This window comes from Curcuma longa, chromosome 1, assembly GCF_044706935.1.
Source record: "Curcuma longa cultivar G26 ecotype Majalengka, Jawa Barat chromosome 1, ITB_CL_G26_1.1, whole genome shotgun sequence".
Classification (NCBI taxonomy): domain Eukaryota; kingdom Viridiplantae; phylum Streptophyta; class Magnoliopsida; order Zingiberales; family Zingiberaceae; genus Curcuma; species Curcuma longa.
In genome coordinates this window covers 20,335,878-20,347,182 of record NC_133861.1, presented here as the reverse complement: position 1 = coordinate 20,347,182, position 11,305 = coordinate 20,335,878, and the positions used below count along the sequence as shown (strand labels likewise).

The following is an 11,305-nucleotide window of genomic DNA, read 5'->3' as shown; positions in this document are numbered from 1 at the left end:
CCACATTTAACACTAACCACCAATGGCGTGAAGGGTACATTTTGTGCCGCGTGCATGGATACCAGTTCACGTTATCTTTATCTAATGGTCTCCGCCTCTCCGGTTCGATACCCTTTCCGCACTTCTTCCAGTTCACTAGCGATGGCGGTGTACATGTCCGCCGCCACGGCGGCGACGGCGACGGCGACGGCAACTACCCGCTCCCGCGCCGCCCTTATCCAATGCGGCGCCTCCTCCCCGGCTTCGTTATTTTCGATCCGGAAGAACTCGGTCATCCGCTGTGTGAGCACCGCCGCGGAGGAGGGCGAGAAGACGAGCGGGAAGGTCGCGACGGTGAAGAACGGAGGGGACGAGCTGGTGATATGCCGCGTTCTCAACGGAATGTGGCAGACCAGCGGTGGGTGGGGTCGAATCGACCGCGACGACGCCGTCGAGGCCATGCTCCGCTACGCCGACGCCGGCCTCTCCACCTTCGACATGGCCGACCACTGTAAACCCTCGCCCCATTTTCTGCTCTAACATTGCAATTTTCTAGACAAAAAGTTCGATGAGCTCGTTTTTTCTTCATGAGCAACAGTAGATGTTGCGTAATAGATTTTGTGATTAAAAAATTGTATCTTGATGTTTTTTTTGGTCGGCAGATGGGCCTTCCGAGGATTTGTACGGGATGTTTATCAACAGGGTTCGCCGGGAACGTCCTCCTGAGCTTCTTGAGGAGGTTAGAGGGTGAGTACACTCTCTTCCAGTTCTTGAAAATTATTGTAGGATTAGCTCTCTAAACCCTCTCTAGTTTAGAGTTGGATACATGATTGGAAGGATCTTTTAGGGACTAAAAGGATCCTGTGTATGAATGTTATTCTTTTCCTTACCGCTGAATTCATTCTTTGAGGGAATTAAATTCGTAGTTGACAACTGGAGAATTTATTGTGAGTCTTGTATGCAATTCTTACACCATGTTTGGCTCACAAAATGGAATTGACGAGGAATATAATAGTTATTCTTGAGGAATGAAATATAAATGGAATAGGAATATACACATAGCTTGGTTCAAGGAATATAATAGATATTCCATTCTCATTCTTATATTTTTGCCGGTAAAATAATAGGTAGGAGACATGACTATGAAGGAACAAGCACAAGCACAAGCGATTCTGTACTAAAAGAAATAATTAGGTTTCATGTAAGAATTTGAATTATTAGCTATCTTTTGAACCAAAAATAAGAGTTGTTCCATCATAATTTATTATAGAAATCCAATAGTTATTTTTATAACCATGTCATGAGGAACTTTTCTGGATGTAATGTGACACATTTGCAGATTGTGCAATGAATCCTCTGCCTTCATATTTTCTGTCAAAAAGATAGACTTAAGTTATCTTACTCTCAGATCCTCGTTCCTACTTCATGTTATGAATATGTATGTCTTCACAATCAACAGTAAAAATCACCATTCTGGAGTTGCAATGTTTGTGAATGTTGTTTACATATGTGACTCAGGGATCATTTTGCCACAGGCTCACCAAATGGGTACCTCCTCCAGTCAAAATGACAAGCAACTATGTGCGAGAGAACATCAACATCTCACGGAAGAGGATGGATGTTTCTTGCCTTGACATGCTTCAATTTCACTGGTACAACCTTCTTCCTTTCACAATTCAATTTGCTGGCTCCCCCTAGTGAAACTTTTATATAAAATGTGGGTGTAAGCTATTGGGACCAGTGATTTGTTGTTATTTAAAATATTGATATTCTCAATTATCCTGCTTTATGATCACTATATAGTCATTTAGTAGTTCATACTTGATCATCGCTTTTCTTCGACAGACCACTTTATTCTTTGTCTGCTGCTGCCACAAAGTTTGATTTGAGTATATTTTTTTGTAAGACAGGTGGGATTACTCTAACCCTGGGTATCTTGATGCTCTAAAACACCTAACTGACCTTAAGGAAGAAGGTAGGATCAAAGTTCTTGATGCTTCCTTTACCTTTTTTCTTTCACTTGTAACCTATACTGGAGACTTTTCTTTGCTATAACTAATTGAAAGTTGTCAACTTTCTGACTTTAACATGCCCTGATGTTGACTGTTTTGTAGGTAAAATTAAAACGGTTGCCTTGACAAATTTTGATACCGAACGCTTGCATACAATATTGGAAAATGGAATACCAGTAGTTAGCAACCAGGTAAACAATTTAGAATGAATTAGTGAAGAAAAAGGCTCAATGAAAAAACATTTGTTTATTTTGGTAAATCTAAGTAAATTTCTCAGTAGTTTGAGATATAAGTAGCTGGAATGGTGTCAGGTGCAACATTCTGTGGTGGACATGCGCCCTCAGCAGAGAATGGCTGAACTTTGTCAACTAACTGGCGTGAAACTCATAACGTCTCTCATTTTCTCACTTACATTCTTATATTACTCAAACAATTTGAACATTAGGATTTTGAGATTTTTGTGGTGCAGATATGGGACTGTAATGGGTGGTCTTTTATCAGAGAAATTTCTGGATACTAATGTGTCAATTCCTTTTGCTGGACCTCCTTTGAATACACCATCTTTGCAAAAGTACAAAAGGGTATGTTTGGCGAATGTGTGGTGGTTGATATATAAGCACCTTTCTATATGAAGGGTGAATAGGTTTTCAATGATTCAGAAATTATTGAATGCACATTTTCTTGGATATGTGACAGATGGTTGATGCTTGGGGAGGATGGAGTCTGTTCCAAACTTTGCTTCGAACTTTGAAGAAAGTGGCTTCTAAACATGGGGTCTCAATTTCTACTGTTGCTGTGCGTTACATACTAAATCAGGTAATGACATCAATATACGTACTTCTGATACTAGAAGCAATCAATCTCATCTCTGTTGAGAAAAAGGATATGCACTGTGGAAGATTATGTTGAATTTGTTGTCTGATTCGCATAATATGTTCTTACTTGCGCTTGCAGCCATCAGTCGCTGGATCCATGATAGGTGTCAGGCTTGGCCTATCGGAGCACATTCATGACACCAATACGATATTCTCTCTTGCAATGGATGAAGAAGACATGAACAGCATCAACGAAGCATCATCAAGTGGGAGGGATGTGCTTAAAGTAATAGGTGACTGTGGTGATGAGTATAGACGAATATAAACACATCCACCTAATTATAGACACACTATACATACATACTAAGCTGAGATTATATCATTAACTGAGAATACATGATCAATGTTCATTCCAGAATTTGAATTAATCTCAATGTATGGGAAATGCACCAGTGATTAATTTATTTATTTTTCTCTTATCCATTGATCGACCTACTTAATTATATGGATGGTCATGTTCATATATAGCCTCTCATAGTAACCATTATATAAGCCTGGGATCCCAAGAAAACCATATAACCATTTCTTGGATCCACAAAACAACACTTGTTCCCACAACTTCAGCTTGATAACATACAATCCCTTTTAACCAAAGTAAGAGCAACCGTGCTTTCATTTTTTAAACAAACTATTTATATGTTCATAGCTTCTGTCGCTGCCAATCCTCAATACTGGAAACAAGCAGCAACCGCAGCCGCGAGCAAGACGAGCAGGTCGCAGCTGGCGCGGCCACTTGCCGCGTTGTGACCGCCGCCGCGGTAACGGTTCCTCGGGTAGTGGCTGCTGCTAATGCTGCCCCTCAATGATCTTCGTCCCTCTGCACAATCCAAAGATTGAACTTTTATAAGCCATCCATTTGTCTTAACGAGAATTAAATTAATATACTCTGAATCATTCACCTGTGTGTTCGGAGTAAACTATGAGGAAGAAGATACTGAAGAGGAGGAGGAGGAGGAAAGCCAATATCCTATTCTTCTCCATCGTCGAATTGATGTGGCTGCTCATTAATATTGGATTAATGGAAAAGAAAAGGTAACACTGAACTTATTCACGCCAAGAACAATGCTAATTCTTTGCTGAATGTTGTGTGTATATATATATAAGCAGCGAGTAAGCATGGATTCTTACCTCAATTCGTAGGTAAAGTATCAACTAAACCACGCACGCACACCGTGTTTAGAGCGGTAGTTATAACAATTATAATCATAATAATAAATATGATAAATTTGAAAATATTATCATGCCGACGATGATGTCAAATATTCGAGATTATTAGTTCTTGCCGTAGACATTCGCAATATCGGATATCAAATCTGATAGTTTTATTCTTGCGTCGGTCGGTGCGAAAGGAATTAATGTTTTGTCTAAAAGGTCAAAAATCAAACTTCTTTGTTTTCTAAAATATTTTTTTTAAAAAAAAAAAGAAGATGCTTCTTAGATTTACAAAATCAATTACTTATTCAATTTAGCTGAGATCCAATGATCGATCCATGTCGAGCCGCGTTCCGTCTGTTCCGGACATTTTGGTGTCTCTTCCTGTTCCACGACCGAGTCAACCTTTTCGATACGGAGACTGCTGCGCCTTCCGCGTTAATTAACGTCCCGTCGTGGCCTTAATTTTATTGGAAGCTCTTTCATGCCACTGCGCTGGTGGGCGTGGACTCGAGACTTGACGGTGCATTTATTTAAATCGATCAACAGCGAAAGCACGCGGTCGTGCATGAGGATTACCGCGGAGACGAAGCTCTCAGGTACAGAGACAATGGATTTTTTTCTCTCTCTAAAACAATAGAATTATACTATTATAAATTAATTATTCATTTAATATTTTAAAGTAATTATTTGGCATCTCTTCACGTGTATTTAAATTTTATTCAAACTGTAATCTATCCTTCCCTAGATCATACGGAAACAATCACCAAGGGACTTGAATGAGTCAATAATACTTCTCATATTGTTCATTGAATTCAATGTCAAGGTCAATTTTCAATGTATATTAGTTAACCATTTAGAATGCATATCCTTATATATAGTTTATAAGTAATACTTCACGATCGATAAACTTGCTTGTTTATAGTCTCATTGACTACATTATGCCACTTTACCATTGACTATTATTAATTGGTCACTTGAATTTCTTTATAAAGTCATTTTTTAAGAACGAAAGGGTACATTAAACATGCAATGAAAGACATCAAGTCAATAAACCAAACGCATTTATGATGTTGTTATAGCAGTTAAGAATTTATCTATACTATAATATGAATACTTTAATTATGTACCGATCAAATATAATTATTATAATATGAATATTTTATTTTTATCAATATTAATGAATATTATACTAAGATAGTACTTTAACGTTGATTAGCACTTAAAATCATATTGTAGCAATTATATTTCATAATTAGTAATTATTATATTAATCCTAATATTGATCAATATTATATTATACTAGCTACGAATGATAATATTTACAATATAATTTATTTCTAATCAATAATAGTTAACATATACAACTGTATAACTATAATAGTTATGGAATCATACTTGTTATAATTATATATATATATATATATATATATATATATATATATATATATATATATATATATATATAATTTTATTATAATAGTACTAAAAATAATTATAATTTTGAATAGAAAAAAATATATAAGGTACGAGATGGAGTGCTGTTTTGATAATAAATGAAAAAATATTTATTTTTACAATTCCAATAGAAAAAATACCTTTTTACTTGCTCACCTTGTCCTTTTCACGGTTGATCTGGTCCAAGATCAAAAAGGAAGAGATCACCAATGAGGATGTTGGTGACGGATCGAAAGTCTTGATATTAGAACACCAAAATTGAGGATCCTCTACAAAACTCAAGGGAAGTTAGAATGGAGGTCAAAATGAACTTTGACATAGTTATTCCAATGCTCAAATTAGCTCTGATGATTGAAGTTTTTAGAAGATGAAAAGTGAAAAAGTAGTCAGGATTATGTACAGATACCTACACCTGTCGGACCGAGCTTCCTTTTATACTACCTTCCTTGTGGAAAGGGCGACACTCATGACCTTGAATTGCCCACATTTACGTTGAGGGATAGCTGCATCATCACATGTCCTCCTCATCTCATGTGTCATGTTGTTTCACGTCCTCCACTATGGTCATAAATAGTGCCACTCCATGACTCTCACATTCTCGGCTAGTTATTATTTTCTTTTGTTAGAGTTGGGCGTAGAGGAGGAGAGGTATCGGAATTGGGCTTCCAGATGGACAGGGGACTCGGAGTCGATTATCGAGTGATAGGGGACTCAAAGTCAATGATTGAGCGATTAAGGGCTCAGAGTCGTTAACCGAGTGATAAGGTGACTAGGCTGACCTTGCTTTCGACTTTGTTATGCCTAATTGTGGTTTTGTATGCCCTTTGACTAATCGTTACATTTGACTCTTGACTCTCACCCAACCAAGTGGAGGTCAACAATCCACCGCATCAACTGCGCCTAATTGGAAAAATGAATTTATTTATATAGTCATTAAAGGGTACATTCAACATACAATGAAAGACATTAAGCCAATAAACAAAAATTAGAGAGGAAGATATATTATCTTAAATTGTTGGTTTGTTTTAATAGACTTTTTTTTGCAAAAATATATTAGGGCAAAAAAATTAAAAGAACATATTTTTTTATTAAAATTATAATACTTAATAAATATAAATGTTCTAATATGAATTTTTATCTATTATCAATATTATATTACGACATTACTCAATTCTAATCAATATTTAATATTATATTATAGTAATTATATTTCATAATTAATAATTATAATATATATATATTCATCTCTTATTAATATTGATAATATTATACTATACTATTTATAAATAGTAGCTATTATAAAATAATTTATTTTTATCCACGTATAAATATTAGCTATTATAAAATAATTTATTTTTATCCATAATAATTAATATTATATTGTAAGAATTAATTATAAAATTACAACTCCTAATAATTATATGAAATAGTTATTATTATAATTACATAATAGTTATGAAATGACAACGACTATAATAACATTAAAAATAATTATAATTTCAAATAAAAAAATATAAAGATGAGATGAGATATTATTTTAATAATAAATAAAAAAGAAATATCTTTTTTACTATTCCTATAAGAGGAGTCCTGATATTCCGCACAACACACCCTGCGCGATCCTGTGCGCGACACAACCGACCCCCGTCGCTTCCAGCAATCCTCGCCGTGCCGTCCGACCACCGCCGACTGCCGGATCGGACCCGATCGACGGGCCACTCGCTGGTGCGTCGGCCGGCGTCTGATTCCGGCTGGATTATAACCGAAATCCGATGAATTTGATCGGAAATTGTCGAATTCAGCGCGCGACCACTAGTTGCCAAATTGCGGCTGGAGACCGATCGCGATTTGTCGGAATCCAGCGCGGCCACTGTCGGGCATGATTCCGGCCAAATTGTGTCGGATTCCGGCCACAATCCGGTCGGAATCCGACACCAGCTGACACTCCAGCGAGTGGCGCGTCGATCGGGCTCGGTCCGGCGGTTGGCGGTGGCCGGACGACGCGGTGAGGGTTGCGGCAACGGGGGGTGGGGGGGTCGGGGGCGAAGCATTGTACATTCCCAGTTTTGGACGATCAGATGCGGCGCGTGATCGCGTAATGAATGGTAGATTCGACGTCGCACACGGGCGCGTAGGAAACAAGTGCGCAGAATATCATTTTCGCCTATAAGAGTATGATCTTTCAGTGTTGCCCAACATATTAAATTAAAATTATTTTTTGGAGAATTAAAAAAATCAATTTGAGCTTGACTCAATATGATACCATGAATGTAATACACAGGCCCGGCTCTAGGCATAGGCCGGTAAGGCCTGTGCCTAGGGCCCAATTTTAATTGGGGCCCACTGGTTAGGGTATTTAGGGTTACAGGAGGTTGGATTATTGGATTTAACCCGGAAGAACGCCCCGATCCGCATCCGCTGTCCCTTCACATTCTCGCCGCCTCTTCAAAACCCCGATGGCCTGATCGCGGATCGCCTCTTCATCTCCCCTTTCTTCGACGCAGGAGAAACCGCGATCATCTCCCTCCCCTGTCCTTCGAGGCTTCGACGTAGGCGGCAGGCGAAACCGCGATCATCTCCCCTGTCCTCGCGAAGCACCGCCGGCTTGCCGCCTCATTTCTCGTGAAGCACCGCCGGCTCGCCGCCGCCCCATTTCTCGCGAAGCAGCGCCGGCTCGCCGGCCGCCGCCCCATTTCTGATTTCTCGCGAAGCACCGCCGGATCGCCGCCCCATTTCTCGCGAAGCAGCGAGCGAAGCAGCGCCGCCCCATTTCTCGCGAAGCAGCCCCCATTTCATTTTCTCACGAAGCAGCAGGTTGGGCGTCGGACTCGGCCGTCGGATCCGGACCATCCGGTAGTTTCTCTTGCATTCTCGCCGCCCGGCCCGCCCCATTTCTCGCGAAGCACGAGCGATCCGGTTGTTTCTCTTGGGCCTAGGGCCCCCCGTAGGCTTGAGCCGCCCCTGGTAATACAGTAGTAAAGTATTGTGTAGGCCAATTTTTAAATGCACATAAATACCGAATTTAATCGACTCAGTCCTGTTAATTATAACACCGTCTGCCTATTTTATATATATATATATAAACTTGACTCAGTCCTTGCTATCGTCATAAATTCTGATCTCAAATTCCACACGCCAATTTCAATCCCTCTACATAAACATGAACTCCCACCCCCAACCTAATTAACCTTCCTCCAAATCAATTAATATATAACAACACCATTACCGCTTAATCCCCAAGATCATGAGCTCAATCGCTCCGCCGGGCTTCCGCTTCTACCCAACCGAAGAAGAGTTGATCGGATTCTTCGTCCGCTACAAGCTCGACCGCCTGCGAGAATCCGACATCGAGCGAGTCATCCCCGTCGCCGACGTCTACTCCTTCGATCCGTGGCAGCTCCCATGTATTAATGAAATCAATTAAGCTCCATTTCATCGTTTTAGAAAGCATAATCGTCCAAAACTTGATTTTTTTCGATGCTGTGTTGGATCGCTCGCAGCCATGGCGGGGGAAGCGTGCAGGGCGGACGGGGAGCAGTGGTTCTTCTTCTGCCCGCGGCAGGAGCGGGAGGCCCACGGCGGCCGGCCGACGAGGACCACGCCGTCGGGGTACTGGAAGGCCACCGGCTCGCCCACCCTCGTGTTCTCGTCGGAGGAGAACAACCGGGCGCTGGGCGTGAAGAGGACCATGGTGTTCTACCGGGGCAGAGCGCCTACCGGCGCCAAGACCAAGTGGAAGCTGAACGACTACAGAGCATTCGCTGACCACCAAGGCGCGGCCGCCGCCGCCGCCTCCTCCTCCTCCTCCTCCTCGTCGTTGAAAGTACGTACTTAATCTTTCACGATCGATAGGTTCTAAACTACGGCGATCTGTAACGGACTAATTTGCCGTCGATAAATTTTTGCAGTTGCGCAGCGAATTCAGCGTGTGCCGTCTATACACTAAGTCGGGCTGCATCAGAGCGTTCGATCGACGTCCGGTTGGAGGCGCCGAAAGATCTCGGGAGCTCGAGAGGCGGGGCCATGACTCGGCGCTGCGCGGACGAGACGACGGCGGCGATAACGTCAGCGTCGATGACGATAGTTTCCCGGCCTCTTTCTGGAGTGGGTTTGAGGAATATTGTCAATAACGACGGTAATAGTAATAATTAATATTTTATTTATTGATGTCATTAATTAGTTCGTAATAATTTAAATTCATTGAAATTTTTAATTATGTTGGAACTCTGAATTAAGTTTGTGATCCAGTGAATCCTTGTTAACAACCTTTTCTTTCTTGACTAATTGTGGAAAGATTTCGCACGCGCTCGTTGTTGTCGATTACAGCCAAAGTGCAGCTGTCATTCTTTGGCTTTAATTGTTTAATCTTTCTGTTAATTAATTAATTAAAACACCAATTGTGGTCATTACCTTTTGAAAATATGATAATTAATATCGGAAGGGGCGTTTCTATAGAATTATCAAAGGTATTGTTCCGACTGAATGCAGTCAAGCCATCAATCAATGGTATGACACCTCAATCTTCACTAATTCCATCGGCAAATGAACTTGAGAAGAAAGAGCTGAGCAAAGGGATTAGCGAGGTACCGGAGATTTCTAACAAGATCATTCCGACGCTCAAGTCAGCAAAGAGAAATGAAGAAGAAGAAAACAATATATGAAGTTGAATGAGAGCGAGAGAGATAGTTCTTCATACCTGAGGAGAGTTTATATACTAACCCGAGGGAACATTCCTGCTGACCTGGGGATCAGGCTGTGGCGGTATCTGAGGAGATAAATTCTGTAGATTGCTGACAAATGAGCAGACAGTATAGTATTTGGGGGACTGAGTCTGCCAACCTCGTAATGTTAGCTATGAGCAGGGGCAAAGAAGGATTTAGGGGACCAGGCCTGATAACCTAGTAACTGCCATAATCATTTGGCAGAGTCCGCACCCTTGGTTGCCCTTTAGTGTTGGGGGTGATCGAAAGAGGACGAGCTGATCAAGGCCGAGACTGAGAGGCTGAGCTGATCGAGGCCAAGACTGAGGGGCTGAGCTGATCGAGGTCAAGACTGAGTGGCTGAGCTGATCGAGGTTGAGACTGAGTGGTCGAGGCAGAGTAGCTGAGATGGCCGAAAATATGAACGAGTGACAGTTGAATGATTGCAAAGGTCGGAGTGGCGGAGGTCGAGTGAGGTCGATTAGCTGAGACGTTTGAGGGTATAGTAGAGTGGCCGAGCAATCGAGACGGCAGACCGAACGTCCGAGAAAGGTAAGTATGTAATTGTCGAGCTAAGTCGTTTGAGAGCCTTTTAGGGCTAGGCCGAGTGAAGCTGGACTAAGTCGAATATCATTGTGATTGGTATTGCGCCAGTTAAATATGATTTGACCATTGATCTATTGATTTGTCAGATCAGATAGATTATTGATCCACTTCGCCATGTCAAACCAATAAAGACCCACCCCTATCAGGTATATTCGATTTAAGTTTAGCCAATTGTGAATTGACACAGGGTTCAATTTGTTTATCAAAAATTAGTAATTTAAATATTTAAATTTCATCCGATTAATTTTTTCACAAAAAAATCTTAAAGAGGTACATGATTTTTTCTGATTCACTTACTGGCTAAATCAAATTTATAGGTCGCATATGTTTTTCGTATAGACCGGTTATCCTCTATTCCACAGGTCACCGCACATGAGATATTAATTTGGAATAAAACGTATTTTTTGAATAAATAAAAGGATAAAAATTGAAAAGGTCAATTAGTGAGTATTATAATATTTATAACAGTCATTTAAAGTATTAAATAATTAAGGGTAAAAATAAAAGGATATCTCTTTCTATG

At 40.6% G+C, this 11,305-nt stretch overlaps 2 protein-coding genes across 2 annotated transcripts; both read left to right on the top strand.

Annotated features, from left to right (window-relative positions):
* Positions 1–126: 126 nt before the first annotated feature.
* Positions 127–3,285, top strand: LOC141839799 (putative oxidoreductase At1g06690, chloroplastic). The gene is made up of 9 exons (XM_074727632.1): positions 127–490; positions 642–726; positions 1,515–1,631; positions 1,890–1,954; positions 2,094–2,182; positions 2,303–2,382; positions 2,461–2,572; positions 2,688–2,807; positions 2,946–3,285. The coding sequence occupies exons 1-9, from the start codon at positions 142–144 to the stop codon at positions 3,129–3,131; spliced, it is 1,203 nt and encodes a 400-aa protein (XP_074583733.1). The 5' UTR covers positions 127–141; the 3' UTR covers positions 3,132–3,285.
* Positions 3,286–8,709: 5,424 nt separating this feature from the next.
* Positions 8,710–9,666, top strand: LOC141847226 (NAC domain-containing protein 90-like). Its single transcript, XM_074735217.1, has 3 exons — positions 8,710–8,880; positions 8,977–9,299; positions 9,385–9,666. Exons 1-3 carry the CDS (start codon positions 8,721–8,723, stop codon positions 9,604–9,606), a joined length of 705 nt encoding a protein of 234 aa, XP_074591318.1. The 5' UTR covers positions 8,710–8,720; the 3' UTR covers positions 9,607–9,666.
* Positions 9,667–11,305: the final 1,639 nt, after the last annotated feature.